Here is a 19,817-nt window from a genome sequence, read left to right on the forward strand (position 1 = left end):
AGCATGAGAGCTGGAATATCAAGTGGCTTATCGTAAGAGCTAGCGAGAAAATACATATGGTCAAAGGATAAGAGTCGTCACTGTTGCGCGTGGGCAAATTAGGATCCGAGAGTGAAGAAAGAAAAGAGGAAGGCTTATATAGTGAAGGTGATTATTAGTAGCAGGTGTGCGGGACCGTGAGTAGCAAGTGAACTAATGAGTAACCATAGTAACAGGAAATAATAGGGTCAAACGGAGAATGAAAACAAAGATGGAAAAATAAACAATAATATGTGAAGATCCAAGTAACGGATCTTAACAGCGCCAACCTTGAAAATTAGAATAGATAGCCCGTGCCACCATATTCACGTGTCATCAAGAAAATCACCGGAGACGTCTATAATGACAGGACGCACGTAAACGTCTCAAGAACCCATATTTGAAAGCAAACAGAAAGTTGGCCATCCTGGTTTCCGTCAGCCATTTTTAGGCCATAACAGTGGTCGTACTTTAACGAACTCCTTCTAGGGACTTTGACCAAATGAGCCGCAGTTAAATACAGTTACTAGACTGGTGGGCGATAGTAAATTGCGAAGGATGTTTGCCTATGTCATAGGATGTTGGTGCGGTATTGTGTCAAACTTTAATTTGATGGCTCGCCACAGAAACGTTAAACATTTTTAACTCGGCTCCACTCATTCAGATCTTAAAAGGAATTAGTTCAACTTATGATGATGACACATTGATGTTCTGGTTGGTTCAGTACCTATAAGTACGCATTTGTGGTTGGGCAGAGCCTGCAGGGCAATTGATCATGTCTAGTCATTGATTTTCCGGTGGTGGAAAATTATAATGGTCATAACTTCTTTCCTCATGCTCCGATCTTCCTGAATTTTTGATGGTGGGTCTGGGCTTTGGGAAGAACATGGCCATATCCGCCATGCATTTCCTCCGACTTGCGTGAACCCAGATTTTTACGGAGGGCAGGGGGGATCAACGTTGCTTGCAGCTTTAATTATTATTATTATTATTAAATTTAAGTCACAATAATGCAGGGAAATATGTAGTTTTAGTGTGAAATTTTAAATTTTCATGTGAATATTTTTAAACTATTATTATGAAGATAAAGTGACCCTTTTATAAGAACTTGGTGAGCTATTTTGTAAGATTATGTCATAACATTGTCAGAAACAAGATGAAAAAAAATGTTGGAATTTTATAGGAAAAATCGGCCGTATTCATGGATGGATTCCTTCCATGCTGTTGAAATACAAAATCAAAAGTAGAACCGTTTTACTGTTTATCATTGAAAGAAGGCTCATATAAGCTCTACAGGAATACACAATGAATTGCTGCCAGACTTGAAAACCTCGACAGCCATGAAGTGAAGGTTGCTAACCGCTGTGCTTACCAGCATGAATAAATATGTCCAGCCATTACCATTCCTGATGGAATATCTGTTTAGGGATCATGTTTTTTACAGCTAACTTTTATTAACCTCCACCAATATTTATAGAAAAGTAAAAAAAAAAAGACTGCCCTCAAATCGGAGAGCCACGCTGTAAACATTTATGACAAGCAAAGTGACCAGCAGGCACATTTTCCTTCCAGAATGTGTGGGAGTTAATGGCATATCCAAGCAGATCTGACAGAATTTCATGGAGGAGGTGACACCATGGATTAGTCTCATGTTGGGCCGCACGCCTAGATAGGATAGGTCAGCGTTGGCAAACACCAACAAGCTGTAATTCTTCTCTCTATCTGGAAGTCTATAATGAAAAGGAAAACCATATAAACCACACAAAAAAGGAATTTAATTTAAACAATTCTTAATTTTACAGGAAAAATTACATTTTTACACAAAATAAAGTTGCTCTCAGTCCAAATATAAAATAGTTGAGACATTTAGATTAAAAATGTAAACAAAATAATCCTGCAGGAATAAACAATTCTTAATTTTACAATAAAAATAAAATGTTCACACAAAATAAAGTGGTTCTCCTCCCAAAAAAGTTCACATTTCATATAAAATAGTTGAGACATTTAGATTAAAAATGTAAACAAAATAATCCTGCTGGAATAAATGGGTAATTTACAAGAAATTTTCTGCGATGAGGTGGCGACTTGTCCAGGGTGTACCCCGCCTTCCGCCCGATTGTAGCTGAGATAGGCGCCAGCGCCCCCCGCGACCCCGAACGGGAATAAGCGGCAGAAAATGGATGGATGGATAGTTGAAATTTTACATGAACAAGCCTAAATTTTACAAGAAAAAAATATAGTAATATCACATGAAACAAAGTTATAATTTCCCCTCATAAAGTTGCAATTTTATATGAAATAGTTTAAACATTAGAATACGTCCCCCCCCCCCCCCCCCAATATTTAGTTGTAATTCTTCATTTTACAAGACAAAAATTATAATTTTACATTTTGCAAGAACAAAAGAGTAAATTATGAGAAATGTGATACCAGTGGTACATAGTACAAGCCTAAATTTGACCAGAAAAATATTTTTAATTTTACATTCAACAAAGTTGTCCCTCCCAAACAAAAAATCACAATTCTTTATAAAATAATTGAAACACTAGGATACAAAAATCTCACAAAAAAGATAAGTAATTTTCTAGAAATTAATTGTATCACTACATAAAAAAGAGAACATTTTACAAGAAAAAAACGAGTAATTTTGCATAAAATAAAGTTGTATATTATATAAATAGTGAACATTTTGGATTAATAAAAAAAAAGGAAAAGAAGAACATTACAAGAAATGTGTTCAGATTTTATACAAACACGCCCAAAATTACAATTGGGGGAATAAAAAGTTCACATTTTACACAAAATAGGTTGCAATTTAATGACTTAAAGTTCTGATAAGGTGACATATTAGTTGTTTGAGGAAACCATTTACAGTTTGTTTTGGAACATGACAATGAACAAGTTGAGTTGCAAGAAAATTGTCTGAATGTTTTGAAAGATAAAGTCATGGTCTTGCAAGACAAAAGTTTTAACAAAGTATGAAAGTTGGATTATTGCAAGAATAGTTATGTTTGTGACAAAAAGAGTTGTAGTATATTGGCAATAAGATTTTTAGAGTTGCAAGTTACAATTTTGCAAGGCAGTCATAAAGTGTGTATAATAAGTAATTTTATGAAAATATCATCCAGATGATGACAATAACATTTAATTTTTACAGGATAACATTTGTATGCATAAACACTAAAATCTTTGCAGGAAAATGTTCAACATATTACGTTAAAATGTTTGCAAAAACTAAGTTTTAAAGGATGAAGTGATATCCCAAGAGAAAAATGTACACTGTAGAAAAACATTGTTTATACTCTGTGCATTAAGATGAGGACTTGTCTTCTAAGTATAATTTGATTATTTCAAGATTCAAAAAAAGCAATTTAAACTTTTAAATATTGATACATAAATAAAAAAGAAAATATGACTAGCGCTAGTGTATTTTTTTTTTTACAAATTACTGGTAAAGTGATGTTTCCTGATTCTCATTTAGTTTCTGCTGGCTTCTATACGATGCTCCATTTTTACAAGAGTGATGATGTCTGTTTCCTTCTGTGCAGTCGCGGTTAATGCACTTGCATAATTGATGAATGAACTTGGCAGTGTCACGTCCGTATTGCACATAAAGCCAATAAAAATTGCACTCAAGCAAAAAAAAATAAAAATACTAATCATATCGTTGGGCCCAAAAATGAAAAATGTAACTTGGCTTGTGGGGTGGCCTGTTTTTGCTGAGTTTTCATTGGCTGGTCTGCAGGATGAGTGATGGTGTCGCTCCTAAATGAACACGAAGTTGGACATTTATGTTAAACACTGGATTTATGGAAAATCCTAGCGGTCGCACTTGGACCAATTCCGAAGGATTTTTGTCATAGAATTTGCCACTTTTTCAGTTCAGTTTCAGTTTATTTGGAACATGCATACCACACAATTATAATGCAATGCATCATATACTTCCACTCGTTTCATTGCAGCCTTTTCATATCGTAGCAGTTTTATCCCATTTCTTTGTTCTCTGTTTCTAACAGAACAGTGAATAAATAAATAATTAAATGCAAGACATGCACCCGAGGATAGTTTGATTAGCAAGACTAAATTGGCCCTCGAGTGTGAATGTTGTTTTTCTGTCTGTATTGGCTCTGTGATGGGGTGGCAACTTGTACCCCGCCTACTGCCCATATGCAGATGAGATAGGCTCCAGCACCCCCCGCAACCCCAAAAGGGACAAGCGGTAAAAAATGGATATATGGCTGGATGTACCATAAGTAAGTGCACAAATATTAAATACATAAATACATTTTAGACATTTAAACATCCATTCATCCATCCATTTTCTACCGCTTATTCCATTTTGGAGTCGCGGGGGGCGCTGGTGCCTATCTCAGCTACAGTCGGGCGGAAGGCGGTGTACACCCTGGACAAGTCGCCACATTCATCGCAGACATTTAAACATATACACAATAATTAAAGTTATCATAAATAGTTAAAGGCCTACTGAAAGAAGATTTTCTTATTCAAACGGGGATAGCAGGTCCATTCTATGTGTCTTACTTGATCATTTCGCGATATTGCCATATTTTTGCTGAAAGGATTTAGTAGAGAACATCGACGATAAAGTTCGCAACTTTTGGTCGCTGATAGAAAAGCCCTGCCTTTACCGGAAGTCACTTTGTTTTTAATTGGAGTCACCAGCAGTAAGAGCAATTCGGACTGAGAAAGCGACAATTTCCCCATTAATTTGAGCGAGGGTGAAAGATTCGTGAATTAGGATATTGATAGTAAAGGACTAGAAAAAAGAAAAAAAAAAAAAGCGACGGCTCCGGGCGGCGGCAGTGTGAGTGTTTCAGATGTAATTACACATATTTACTAGGATAATTCTGGAAGATCCCTTATCTTTTTACTTTATAGTGTTTTAGTGAGATTTTAAAGATTGTAAAGACATACTTCGAGGTCGAATGGCTGCGGTGGACACCCAGTGTCTCAGAGAGAAGCCGAGGAGCCAGGCTCACAGCTGCCTTTTAAGCAGCTGCTGCAGGACGACAAATAATCCAATGATTTCTCCGGTAAGATATATATCAAAATTTCCCCATCCAAAAACATGCTGGTTGACGTAGAGAAAACATGTTCGCTTGACCGCTCTGTGTTAAAGCTTCACAACAAACAAAGAAACATCGGCTGTGTCTCGCTGCTAAAGACAGCTGCAATCCCCCGCTTTCCACCAACAGCATTGTTCTTTATAGTCTCAATTATTAAATGAACAAATTGCAAAAGATTCAGCAACACAGATGTCCAAAATACTGTGTAATTATGCCATTAAAGCAGACGACTTTTAGCCGTAACTGGTGCTGAACTAATATTTCCTGACAGTCAGTGACGTCACGCGTACGCGTCATCATTCCGCGACGTTTTCTACAAGAAACTCGCAGGAAATTTAAAATTGCAATTTAGTAAACTAAAAAGGCCGCATTGGCATGTGTTGCAATGTTAATATTTCATCATTGATATATAAACTATCAGACTGCGTGGTCGGTTGTAGTGGGTTTCAGGAGGCTTTTAAGTAATTTATGGTTTACCTTGCAGATTAATGGCTCTTCTTTTACTTTGTATACACCTGAACTATGTACAGTCTCTAAAACTGAATCAAAGTAGTGCTTTGTTTGATTTATTTGCTTAATCCATTCCACAATTTAATTCCTTATATGTATGTGTTGAAGGTCTTAAGTGTTGCACGAGAATACAAATGTTTTAAATTGAATTTTTCTCTGAGGTTATATTTCTCCTCTTTTGTTGAGAATAATTTTTGTACATTCTTGGGTAGCAGGTTATAGTTTGCTTTGTACATTATTTTAGCTGTTTGCAAATTCACCAATTTGTTAAATTTCAATAATTGTGATTTAATAAATAAAGGGTTTTTATGTTCTCTATATCCAACATCATGTATTTTTCTAACTAACCTTTTTTTGTAACATCGTTAGTGAATGAAGCGCAAATTTGTAATTATTTCCCAATATTTCTACACAATAACTCCGATGTGGTAACGCTAGCAAGTGGTAGAGATTTTGCGTTATTCATTGATGTGTTTTTGTACTTTATGTTGTATATTATTTTACATGAGGTTTCCAGGTCATTTTATCATCTATTCTTACACCCAAAAATGTGTTTTATTTTACCCTTTCAATATCTACTCCATTTATTTGTATGTGTGCTTGACTTTCTTTTCTATTGTTACGGAATGGCATTATTTTAGTTTTGCTGAGATTTAAGAATAGTCTGTTTTTGATTTAATCTGTTGTTATTTGTATTAGCTTCTGTGTGTTCTCTCCTGAACAAAACACAGTGATGTAGTCTACAAATACTAACTTTAAGTCATTTGTAACTTGACAATTTTTTTTTATGTCAAGATTAAATAATTTTGGTTCTAGTATTGATCCCTGAGGTACGCCACAATGTGTTTTCAGCTCCGTAGACCTTTGTTCTCCTATCTTCATGTATTGCTTCCTGTTGGTTATGTAGCTTTTTACCCAGTTCAAGAACAACCATCTGATGCCATACCATTGTAATTTCTTTATTAAAATATTGTGATTGATTGTGTCGAGTGCTGTAGTTATGCTGTAGCATCACATTTTATTGCTATCTATTTCATTGTTTCAATTGACGATGTTTTTTCATAAACTACCATGAACGTATTAAACACATTGCCATATGCATTATTTACATCTTCACTGTATACATTGTCCCAACTTTTATCCCTCAGATCATTCTGGAAAGCTCTCGTAGTTTTTTCTGTGCATATATTATTCCCAATGTTAAAAAAATATATATTTTAAATGACATTGCTTATACTTACACTTTGCGTTCTTACTTCAGAGCTTAAAAATACATTTGTAATCCCGCTATTTTTTTCTCTAACTTTGAACCCTGCGACTAATTTTTAGATTTTTCTTTGTTAATGGCCATAATCTTTTGAGTAAAACAAACTTACATATTAGCAACACTGACACAGAGACTGAACATGTGTGTTATTATTTGTGCTATGGTGCCATCTTTTGGACAAGTTTGCTCACTGCTGGTTATGTGGGTTGAAAGTCTCCAGTATTTTCTTCTGTTTTGTGCCTTGAACCGTAAATATAAGTGCCATTTCATCTACTACTCGTCCATAGCGTTTCTACTCGTATGGTTTCTTTATTTGTCACCCCAAGCAAGGTTTGAAGTTTTACAATCTAACTGAAATAATTCATACTTACTAAATAATCACATTTGGTGTCTGTGGGAATGTTTTCATGCATATTTGTACGTGCTATCATAATGTAATTAAGGTAGCGTTGTAAACATTAGCTTATTGCTAACACATTCACAAGTGTCTGTGGTATTTTTATTAACTTACATTACAGTAAAAAACGTATTGTTTCAGTTTCACAAATCCCCCAGTAAATCCAACAAAATGTCACCGTAGAGTTATTTAATCTGTTTAGTTGATTGGAGAGCTAGCTTCTGCAGCTTGTGGGTCCATGACAATGACTCTGTTTTGTTTGAGTTACAGGCACTGTTTGCAAACAATTAAGGTACATAAATAAACATTTACAGAATAGTTCTGTGTAAATATTTAATTTCACAATGTATATATCTGGAAAAAAAAAAAAATATTCTAAAATGTTGTGGGTGTGGCTTTTATATTGGGGCACTCTATAGTCAGGAAAAAACAGTAATAGGATCATACAGATCTTTGATCATTCAGGACTTGTTTTTCAAAATAAAGTTATTTTCAAAACCAAATTAATTTGTATTTTTGCTCTTTGCAGGTGACACTGCGGGTTCCTGCGGCGACCCCGGTGTGCCCTCCCATGGATCCAGGGAACAAACGGATTTTCGTATCCGCTCAAAGGTCTACTTCACCTGCACCGAGGGCTACGATCTCATCGGCTCGTCGGAGCGCATGTGCTTTCCCAACGGGACGTGGTCGGGAACACAGCCGTTTTGTAAACGTACGACAAACACAAAATACTTCAGACATTTTGGGAAAGTGGCTAAAATACTGACTTCTTGTTGTCGTCTTATCCTGCAGCTGTTCAGTGTGGGAACCCTGGCGCTCCCAGCAACGGGCGAGTGTTTCGCCTGGACGGAACCACCTTTTCACACTCCGTTATCTATTCCTGTATGGACGGCTATCTGCTCACCGGCGCCACCACCAGACAGTGCCAGGCTAACGGGACGTGGTCGGCAGTGCAGCCCAACTGTACCAGTAAGATATTGTGATCATAGCCGCCAGGGCGTCTACTTCCCATAAAGTGCATTGCTGGCATGTCGTTAGTTGGAAGCAGATAATAATTAGTGAGAGGCTGTTATTTCTTTCTATTATAGTAGTAATCTGGGATGTGTAAGAAAGTGGAAAGGAACATTTAGCTTTCTTTGCACCATTTATGAACAAGTAAATTGCATAACGAGCAGCAATAGCAACATTGTTATAATAGCGTTAAGGAGCACACTGCTCAGTCAGCAAAACTACTGCTGATAAGTTCATAATTGAAAACAACAGTTCAGCAAGTTATGCATGAGTTTTACACCAAGAATAAGTGGCAACATTTTGAAGTGCATGCAGAGATCAGTCATGCTGCTCAAGATACTTCAAATCCAGCTAGTGCCATCCAGAGGTGGGTAGAGTAGCCAGAAATTGTACTCAAGTAAGAGTACTGTTACTTTAGAGATGTATTACTCAAGTAAAAGTAAGGAGTAGTCACCCAAAGATATACTTGAGTAAAAGTAAAAAAGTATGTTGTGAAAAAAACTACTCAAGCACTGAGTAACTGATGAGTAACCTGTTTGTTTAATGATTACGGCAACAAATAATGCACACAACATAAAAATAGCAATGAGCAAATTCAGAGCCAGGAATATCTCTTAAGCAACTAAAACAATACTATATATTAAATAATAATAAATTAAAATAAAAAAATAAGGCACATTGAGCCACAATAACTTAACAGCACCATAGGCTCAGTAGGCATTGATTGATTGATAGGTTGAAAGTTTTATTAGTAGATTGCACAGTACAGTACATATTCTGTACAATTGGCCACTAAATGGTAACACCCCAATAGGTTTTTCAACGTTAATCAATTACTTAATAAATGACCAAGTCGAGGTAATCTACCTCATGTATACATATACATACACACACATATCATATACATAGACACACATATCATATTTATATTATATATACAGTATATATATATATATATATATATATATATATACATACGTACATTTATATATATACATATATTTATTTATTTTGCTCTTTTTGTTCACATGTTAAAGGTGTTTTAATGAATATACTTGCATGTTTAACATATAGATTCCTATCTTTCATGAAGACAAGAATATAAGTTTGTGAATTACCTGATTCTGATGACTTGCATTGATTGGAATCAGACAGTAGTGTTGATAACTTCCACGTTTTCAAATGGAGGAGAATAAAAGTTCCTCCTTTCTGTCTAATACCACATAAAAGTCGTTGATTTTTGGCATTTTATTTGTCCAGCTTCCATATTTGTTTTTATACACTTTACAAGAAATACATTGGCCGCAAACTCCGTAGCTTGCTAGCTTGTTTGCGCTGGCTTTTGGAGACTCTTATTTTGTTAGCGCAGGCGCAATGGAGCGACACTTTTTTTGTGAAGACAGAAACTGTGCGATCAGTCTATAGGCTTTTGACGGGAAGTACGGTTTAAATAAAAAGTGTCTTTTTTCCTTTACACTTTTGATTGATTGATTGAAACTTTTATTAGTAGATTTCACAGTTCAGTACATATTTCGTACGATTGACCACTATATGGTAACACCCCAATAAGCTTTTCAACTTGTTTAAGTCGGGTTCTATGTGTGACGGCCATGTGACCGCCTGGCTCTGTTTGATTGGTCACCAGTGACTGCATGTGATTGGTGAAACGCAGGCATGCGTGGATCCTACTTTGAAGGTCTGTCTGAAACATTAACAGATCGATTAAAAAAAGTAGCAAGTAGCGAGCTGAATGTAGATGAATGGAGCGGAATAAAAGTAGTGTTTCTTCTCTATAAATATACTCAAGTAAAAGTAAAAGTATGTTGCATAAAAACTACTCTTAGAAGTACAATTTATCCCAAGAGTTACTAAAGTAGATGTAACGGAGTAAATGTAGCGCGTTACTACCCACCTCTGGTGCCATCTTGTGGAGTTAAAAAGCCACTTTGACAACATTGGCACTTACTTCATCGTTCTGGACCGAAAAATTATGCCTACATGTCAAATTCTCCCGAAATAGACCCAGTAGTGATGACAGGCTTGTTTTCTAATAAGTTTCGGCACATTTTGTAACGTGAAGTAAGGTGAATTTTATTTATTTAGAGCTTTTTCTTCAGAGACTAAAAACGCTTTACATTGTGAAACCCATTATCTGCATTTTTAAAACTACATTTAAACCAGTGTTGATGGCACTGATGGACAGGTTGGTAAAGTGTCTTGCCCAAGGGCACAACGGCAATGACTAGGATTGCGGAAGCTGGAATCGAACCAGGAACCCTGGTCGCTCGACCATCTGAGCCCAGCGCCCAATTTCATATTGCATGGTATGTGTTTGTAATGATTTGATTTATGGGAGTAGGATTCGATTATTAACCTTGCAGTCGAATCTTTGGATATTAAATCCCCCTCCTTTCTCCGTGGGAGGAAGGTGCATTAAGTACCTGCTGAGGCCCCCGTGTACAGCAGGTGTGTTGGGACAATAAATCGATTGAGTTCATCATATCTTCTTTGAATATTAGTAAAATACTCTTGTGTGCAAACAAATAGTTTTCAGAGAATAAGAAATGATTAATATCTGTTTTTAATTTTGGCTGTCACGAGAGATCGATCACTGCTTCCTGGTGTGACATCATGCACACAGCTGGTTGTGTTTTGGCTCCCCTCATCTCATTTTACGAAACTTGTCTGTAAACAATGGTATTTTACTAATTGTATTAAGAGGTTTTTTTCCACATTGGGATGTAATCGAGGCGTGTCAAGACGTGCTGCTGTCAGACCTTAAATTCGCTGCACTGGTAATTGGACACAGTACGAATCGCGTCGCGCCAAACTTGTAGCGTTTCTTTTGCAAAGGTAATAATCCTTCCGCTGGTTCACCTACGGAAACTTTTTTACAATTTTTACTTCCTTTATTTAGTGAAATTTGAAGACCTCTTAAAGCTGCACCAAGGCTGAGACCCTTACAAACTGTGGGTTAACCTTTTTTGAGGTGGAAAAAGTAGCAAATCAGATGTTTTGTTTACTTTACATTACAATAGATAATCTTAGTCTGATTTTTCTCTTAAAAAAACATCATCATTTCGACTGATTGTTGACTATGGGCAAAATCTAACAAATCAAATTTGACTCTGAAAATCCCTGATTGGAGACTGCTCTAATTTTCTCACTGGATTTGAAGGAATGATCAAATATATCTGCCGGATGCATTGCTGCAGATTGCAGCAGTACAGCTAAAGAGGGGGTCAGCATACATTTCCAAATAATGGAACAATGAAGAAAATATGGACCTCTCCCCTCAAATTGATGCACACAAATTGGGATGAGCTGATTTGAAAGAAGAAGGGTTTTGGTCAGAGTTAAAATGTAAACAACGTTAAGGGTTGAATGCGCTCCTAAAAAAAAAAAAAATTGTAGAGAGGAAAAAGACTGGGTTAGAACCCGCGGAAAACAGAAAAAGAGCAAACATGGGGCTCAAAAACAAAAAAACTGAGTGTTAGTAGCCAATATTCTGTTTTGCGTCCTCTTCTATTGATGTTTATCTCAAGGCGGTTGAGGAAATGCTGAAAGAGCATGTCACAGTCTCAAGTGTGCATGGAAGAGAAAACGAAAGTGCAGGGAAGTCCGGAAAGGGAGAATGTTTTGTACTTTTCTTTTTTTGCTCATAATGTTAACCATATCAGTTTTTAAGTAATCATGTACCAAAGCAACAAAAACATGCAACAATGTAATGAAAATAACAATTGTTTATGCCTTTATCCACACTGTCTATGTGAGGACATATCGAGTCTGGTAATTGAAAGGGAGCATTCCAAGAGTAATACATTTAATGGGAAATGACTATTTGATTTATTTTCAGGAGAAACGAATAGATAATGCGAACTTGGCGCCTAGCAGCTGACTTAGAACTGGTGCGGACCAGGGGAATCCGACTGTTTAATTAAAATAGGTCTGGATGGTCGCTATGGGTTCTTTAAATAAAAAATAAAAAACTACATCGGGAGAATGCCTATAGCCACAGCTGCCAATTTGTGAGGCCTGCGGTTATTTTCTTTTGATAACCACGCACCTGGGGTCTCATGCATTAAACTTGCTTATGCCTTTTTTTATGGCAAAGACGAAATATATCAAGTATGAACTTGACATGGAAATGTGTGGTTTCTCACGCTCACTTCATGCTTTACATACGCACATTTCTAGAGGCTGTGGATACTTTGCAACACACGTCGTTTGGGCTTTGCCAACATTTCATTTCAACAATGGGAAATAGATTTAGCCAAGGACACAAAATTCACTTTTACGCCAATGCATTTAATGTTATATATTCATATTAATATTTGCAAAGACGTCTAATAATTTTGCTAGACCAGTGGTTCTCAAACTTTTTTCACAGAGTACCACCTCAAAAAAAACTTGGCTCTCCAAGTAGCACCTTTAAGACCAACATCAAAATACATTAGCATAGTAGGCCTAAGTATTCATTAAAAAACAAAGCAGAGGTTTTATTTCTAAAGCATATTTACTATTTTGGCCACTGTAACATTACACAGAGTTTGAACAGTAACACTGTGTTTGAATATAGAAAAATAATACACTGTATTTTAATAAAGTTATTTTTTTGGTGTACCACAAAATCAGACCTGGGCAAAATATGACCTGCAGGCCACATGCAGCCCATTAAGATTTTCAATCCGGCCTGCCAGTCAGTCTACATAATTTTTTTAGACCTTTAACATCAAAACTGTAGCCGCCTTTATGACATGCAGTGCTGTTTTCAAATGGCCGTAAGTCTTGAACTATAGAAAGTATTTCAATGGTTGATAGCTGTGCTTTTGAGTGTTATACAAGTTATGACGGTAATCTACGTTATAGCAGCTCAGATGAGGTACAAAGAAGAGTGGGCGGGGGTTGTTTTAAGAGCAGCCAGCCCAAAACGCATGTATCAGGAACAGATGCAGAAGCAAATATTTACAAAAAATGTCTGCATAGAATTTATAATTTTTTTATAAATGTATATCATATAGCTAGTGTTTATCACACTTTGTATTGATATTTTGATGTTTGTAACATTTTTGTTGTGCTCGTTGCAAAATATGTCTATCAAGTTGTTGTTGTTAATATTCAGCGTTTTATTGTTTATAGTTAATATTGTAAATCCCACTTTCTTTATTTTAAGGTACATTTTGGGTGTCCCATTCATTAAAATAACTAAGATTCAATTCCGTTTTTTTGAGGTGGTCGGTCAAAGCTTTTTTAGAATTGTATCGGACATTGTGACTTTTGGTATTCGTGTTCCTGAAAAAAGGGACCCAAACAAACATATTGTACAGCAGATTTGTGCAGCTAAATGTCTATATATGATTTATACACAGCTACACATTGCCCCCCCAGACACATGTTTTCTCTAAATGTGGCCCCTGAGTCAAAATATTTGCCCAGCTCTGCAGTAAATGGAGCCAGGTAATCATGTTGCCACCTATTGCTGTCACAATGTTTTCTTGTGACTGCAGCACCAGATTGGCCAGTTGAGCAGGCAGGATCCGCCGGTGGGTGCGGCATAACGGCACCGAAGGAATGGCTTGCTTTTTTGTCAAGTGGCTTTTACCGCAAGTAGCTCCCTTGTGTTGTAATAATAAATTGAGTAATCAAACAAGAGTGAAAGTATTTTTGATAAAGCCGTCATGTTTAAATATAAAAGATTGCAAACCAAATATTGCATCATTTTTACACAGAAGTCAAATCTGGCTGTGAGCAGCCTATGGTATAAACAATTATATTTATATTGGGGTTAATCAGAGTCACCCAGCTCTTCTAAAGTTTTAAAAAAATTGCAGCAACTATCTTTTCAAACAGGGTGCAGCACTTATTGTCCCAAGTCAGTTTTGGCCACGCACATTTATTGTCTTCTACACCTTCATTTCTGAACCGACCATTTCTGTTTTGTCAGCTTGTTTTGGGTTATCAAGTCCATCAATTCTCTGTTGATGGCAGTGTGACAAGGAAATCTGCTTGGATTTGAGTTTGCAAAAACTTTAATACATCTGAATTTTTTCTTGCGTTAGAAGGTTTCTGGATTTGAACGTACGCCTGACCCAACTCTGACTACGTGAGGCCCTAGGCGACTACAGGACACTGCAGTCGATTGAAAAGAAGTATCAGTAAAAGTATTTTCACTTATTTTAAGCGTGAACGTCATGAAAGCGCTTTGAGGTCAGGCTACATGCGTTTACTTACGGGAAATATTTACCATTAGAGCTGAGCTATTGTACTATCACATTTCTGCTGCCAATGTCCTGATGTGTGATTATTAGGTTGTGCTCTTCTTCCAAGCCTGCTTTGAATTATACTCTTTAGTTTCTGAGTAATGGAACGTGCCTGGCCTTCTTCTTACCGACGTTTAAAGAATGAGGCGAGTAGCCATGATCTGTGTTTACTTTAAATGATTGGCTTAATGAACACTGGGGAAAAGAGAACGGCCGGGGAAAAAGCGGGATCCATAACCGGCGAGGTAAACGTGTTAATAAACGTCGCTGGTGCGGTGCTTCATATCAATGCGCTAACATTAACATGCTACAGTAAGTGCAAAGGTATAAGGTTGAAAGAAATGCTGATGAAGCAAAAACCAAACCCTTGGACATAATGTGAAGAAACATCCGGCTTAAAGGAAAAAAGATTACAGGACATTTATTAATAGTCATGTCAGCAAGCGGTGGTGGCTCTAGAGGAATTTCAAATGCCTATTAAGGCTATGAAGGACGCTGCTTTATAGGTACAGTCAGGGGAATGTTAATGTGATTCCACCGAGAGGCCTAAGAATACCTCGGCTGCTGCTTGTTTCGCTTTCAACCAAAAGAAACTAAGCTGCATTGAAGTATCACGGGCAGTTCTGTCTACCTCTACATGCCTTTTAACATGTTGTTGCTGTGAAACTCACTTGCTTTACAATCAACTCATCAGCTCTTTTTGTGCTGACTGAACAGTTTGCTTTTCCTGCTCTTGCAACAATGGTTCTGGTGCTGCTATTGTTCCGAAAATTACTTGAGAAAAGTAATTGATTACAGTTACTTGTTATGGTTCTCGCCCGGAAAAGGGTGGAATGCCATCTCCGGGTTGGGGAGGAGACCCTGCCCGAAGTGGAGAAGTTCAAGTACCTAGGAGTCTTGTTCACGATTGAGGGAAGAGTGGATCGTGAGATCGACAGGCGGAATCGGTGCGGCGTCTTCAGTAATGCGGACGTTGTACCGATCCGTTGTCGCGAAGAAGGAGCTGAGCCGGAAGGCAAAGCTCTCAATTTACCGGTCGATCTACGTTCCCATCCTCACCTATGGTCATGACCGAATGGATAAGATCACGGGTATTTTCCTCCGCCGTGTGGCGGGGCTCTCCCTTAGAGATAGGGTGAGAAGCTCTGTCATCCGGGAGGAGCTCAAAGTAAAGCCGTTGTTCCTCCACATCAACAGGAGCCAGATGAGGTGGTTCGGGCATCTGGTCAGGATGCCACCCGAACGCCTCCCTAGGGAGGTGTTTAGGGCACGTCCAACCGGTAGGAGGCCACGGGGAAGACCCAGGACACGTTGGGAAGACTATGTCTCCCGGCTGGCATGAGAACGCCTCGGGATCCCCCGGGAAGAGCTGGATGAAGTGGTTGGGGAGAGGGAAGTCTGGGCTTCCCTGCTTAGGCTGCTGCCCCCGCAACCCGACCTCTAATAAGCGGAAGAAAATGGATGGAGTGATGGATACTCGTTATGTCCTAGAAAAAGTAATTGAACTACCAACATAATTAGTCTTTAACAGATCTAAAATAATTAATAGAGAAAGTAATTAATGTGTAACTGTTTTAACTTTGATATATTAATGTAAGTAGTTAAGAAATGTGGCTTCTATGTTAACCTGTAGCTCACATAGCTATGCTAGTAATTGCGTCCTCCTTTCCCACTCCTTTTATATGATATACAGTGTAGGAAAAATCACTTTAAAAAAGTAATTTACTGTTACTGATTGCTTTCCACTAAAAGTAACAGAATGATTAGTTAATAAATATATTTAATCACTTGGGAAAATTAATACATGCATTACTTTTTTTAACTTTCATATATCCAGTGTTTGCAATTGAGAGGTGTTTTATGAGAGAAGAGGCCTTTAACAGGCATTTAAAATGTTTGCGGAAACCCGGAAATCTGCATTTTTAAACATTAATTTTTGCATCGAAAAATAATTTCCGCGTTTTTTAATGAAATGTAAAAAAAAAATTAAAATCCAAACAAAATTTGTTGAACTCTCGCCTCTACCGCAGGTATTCGCTGTTATATAAATGATAAATGGGTTGTACTTGTGTAGCGCTTTTCTACCTTCAAGGTACTCAAAGCGCTTTGACACTACTTCCACATTTACCCATTCACACACACATTCACACACTGATGGAGGTAGCTGCCATGCAAGGCGCCAACCAGCACCCATCAAGAGCAAGAGTGAAGTGTCTTGCTCAGGACACAACGGATGTGACGAGGTTGGTTCTAGGTGGGATTTGAACCAGTGACCCTCGGGTTGCGCACGGCCACTGTTCCACTGCGCCACGCCGTCCCTAGTATTCCTCTTGCCTAAATGCCTCACTGAGTTACAGGATGAGCAGAAGATCAGGAGCACCGAAACAAGCTTGCTAGTTTGCTAACCATCAATTTAACTTACTTGCAGTTGCTTTGGTTCACTCCTCCAGCCACAATGTTGACAAAAGTCCACTTTGCTGCTAATCATATTTGGATCATTACAATCCGAACATTGATAGTTCTGAACATTGATAGTTCCGAACCGGTTGTAGTTCTAGAGCATTTATTATTAACCAGCGAGAAGGTATATTGTTGACGTGACAGATGTAAACAGAGGTCAGTCACAACACCGTAAGTATATTACCTGTGCGGGCGTGGCGACTGGATAGAGTTGCCAAACAGGAAATGTTTTCTGAATTCTTTGCATGCATGTTATATAATTTTACATTACATTTTCAATGATAATAATGTTACTAAATTATCTACCAAAAGTCCCCAAAATTTTGTGTTACATTGCATGAGACATGTTAGTGTCAAAAAAACAGCCAAAAGGGTTTGTACGGTTGTGGTCAAAAGTTTACATACACTTGTGAAAGACATAATGTCATGGCTGTCTTGAGTTTCCAATACTTTCAACAACTCTTATTTTTTTGTGATAGAGTGATTGGAGCACATACTTGTTTGTCAGTAAAAACGCAAGCCATCAACTGCTGCTGAGAGAAAATTGGTCAGGATCAGGGGCGGGTCTAGGCATGCTTATATGAGGGGGCAGTCAGAAATGTGAAGGGGGCATCATGTGTACACATTATGCTCCAGCACTTTTTTTCCTGTGCTTATAGTAACGATGCTTTCTTCATTGAAATGGGTCTTTAGCTATGTGTCCAACCCCATCCTGGAGTAGTGGATTGCACTTTGTCAGGCCTCTACCTTCAGACCTGTCCAACTTGGGTGTCCCATCTGAAGACCAAGCTCCTGCTGGTATAGCTCTCACGGTCACTGAGGCACGCAAACCCCCTGACTACAATAAGGTGGCAATCCCTCAGGGGGGGAAACATTAACAGCGCTGCCATATTTCCGACAGGGGAAACAGAAGCAGGCGTCTCGCACCACAGAATACTCTAGCCATGGTCGTGTGCGGTACCAGGCAGGATTGAATGATCTTAATGTTGTACCAAATGCACGCTTCGGGTAGCCACCCAGTATTGGCTGAGATGGTGCGTTGCCATTTAAGTCACTGGGTAGCTGAGCAGGCTGCTTTGGGGGAGCGCTTGTTGGGGGGACAGAGGGAGCTGGTGCAGGAGAAACAGTGCTTGCTGGTGCTAAAGGTGCAGTATTGCTAGCTGCTGTCCCTGATGTATTAGCAGTAGTGCCATTGCTACTACTACACGCAGGAGCAGGACTAGACTTTTTAAATGCTCTGAAAAATGGATGCATTACAGAGCATTAACTTTTTCTTTGTGAGCTGCTGGAAGCTGGAGCAGAAAATAAGTAAGCTTGAACAACAACAGAAAAAAACTGCTATGATTACATGAAGAAAAACAACAACAGTACAGGACTACAGCCTGGGCGGGGCTTTACGTAGGGGTCTGTCAGACACAGGTCACTTGTCTTCAGTTTGTCACATGCAGTGGATGTGGGCCAGGGGCGTCGCCAGACAGATTTCACTGGGGCACGTGCCCCACTGTTGATCTGCAGTGCCCCAGTAAAAAATTCACCAATAAAAAACAACGCTTCAGGGTTTTAAGTCTACATAACATAGACAACAGCGCACATACTACTTAGTATGGTAATTGATTGCTACTGTATTCACTCCACGAAACAATGAGCACATGGCTAATTAATATGGTAATTTATTCACCTGTGGATCGAGACTTCGGTTGAGAGAGAGAGAGAGAGAGGGGGGGGGGGGGTGAGAATCACTGCTGAGGTAGGTAACGTTAGCCAACAACAATTTGTTAATTACATAATTTTGATTTTGATTTGACTCACACTTTAACTCCTAGATGGATTTAAGAAAGTTATTCGCCCGCAGCAGAGAAGAAGCAGCAGGAATGAGAGATGTAAGTGAAGTCCCAGCTAGCTAGGCAACATCATTGTCTTAAGTTGATGCTAAGTTAGCTAACATTATTCCTTGTATCAAGACAAACATATTCATTAGCTGTACGAGCTGTCGGGGGAACTTCCAATGAACATGAAACATAATGTTGGTTATTGTCTGCTGGTTCTGCATCAATGATGATTTCGAGTAAGCATGTGTGAGTTGAGTGCTTCTCAAATGGTTTATCTTCAGGAAGAAAAACATTTTTCCATATCATCAAGTCGTGAGCCAAATTTTTAAATCATTCAAGTTTATTTCACAGAAAAATATCACAGTAGACTTGTCTTGTTAATCGGTGTGACTTTGACTAAAATAATCTTGTTTTGTCACCAGAAAAATGGCTACAGCTAAAGCATCTGGTTTGGTTTCCAGAAAAAATAGTAACATTTCTGTATTTGTTTTCAGAAAGATGGCTGAAAATATCGGGTTGTGTTGCCCCGTTTAGATTTTTAAAAAATATATTTCCATTTCTGTCCTGAGTCCTCCTCCAACTTGTTAGTCGGTTTGCCTTTTGTTAAAATACTCACTAATAGTCACTAGAAAAATAGCTAAAAATATCTGGTTTTGTTGCCACAATTTGATTTTTTTCTCCCTAAACTTTTTTTTTTCCATGCACACATCTGACTGTGACTCACTGAAAATGACACACAATCCACTTTTATGTCACGACCCAGCAGTTGGGAACCACTGGTCAACTGTATAACAGTTACTGTAATATTTCCATGTCTGTCCAGAGTGATTGACCACTTTGCAAAAATGGAAAGGAGACGTTACAGTTTACTTCTCAGAAAATGATTCCCTGAACGGACACACAACAGTTGTTCATTTATTTTACTACTGTGGCTTTATTGTTTTGTGTATATTTTATAGTTTTGTTTATTTAAAATGGGAT

The 19,817-nt window shown here is 38.0% G+C and overlaps 1 protein-coding gene across 1 annotated transcript in view; it reads left to right on the forward strand.

Annotated features, from left to right (window-relative positions):
- Positions 1 to 19,817, forward strand: part of csmd3b (CUB and Sushi multiple domains 3b) — an 815,905-nt gene that overhangs the window by 761,939 nt on the left and 34,149 nt on the right. The window contains exons 59-60 of the mRNA XM_061908578.1: positions 7,806 to 7,988; positions 8,069 to 8,245. Coding sequence (XP_061764562.1) covers positions 7,806 to 7,988; positions 8,069 to 8,245 — 360 coding nt within the window. The remainder of the gene's footprint in view (positions 1 to 7,805; positions 7,989 to 8,068; positions 8,246 to 19,817) is intronic.

This window comes from Nerophis ophidion, linkage group LG08, assembly GCF_033978795.1.
Source record: "Nerophis ophidion isolate RoL-2023_Sa linkage group LG08, RoL_Noph_v1.0, whole genome shotgun sequence".
In the NCBI taxonomy this organism is placed as follows: domain Eukaryota; kingdom Metazoa; phylum Chordata; class Actinopteri; order Syngnathiformes; family Syngnathidae; genus Nerophis; species Nerophis ophidion.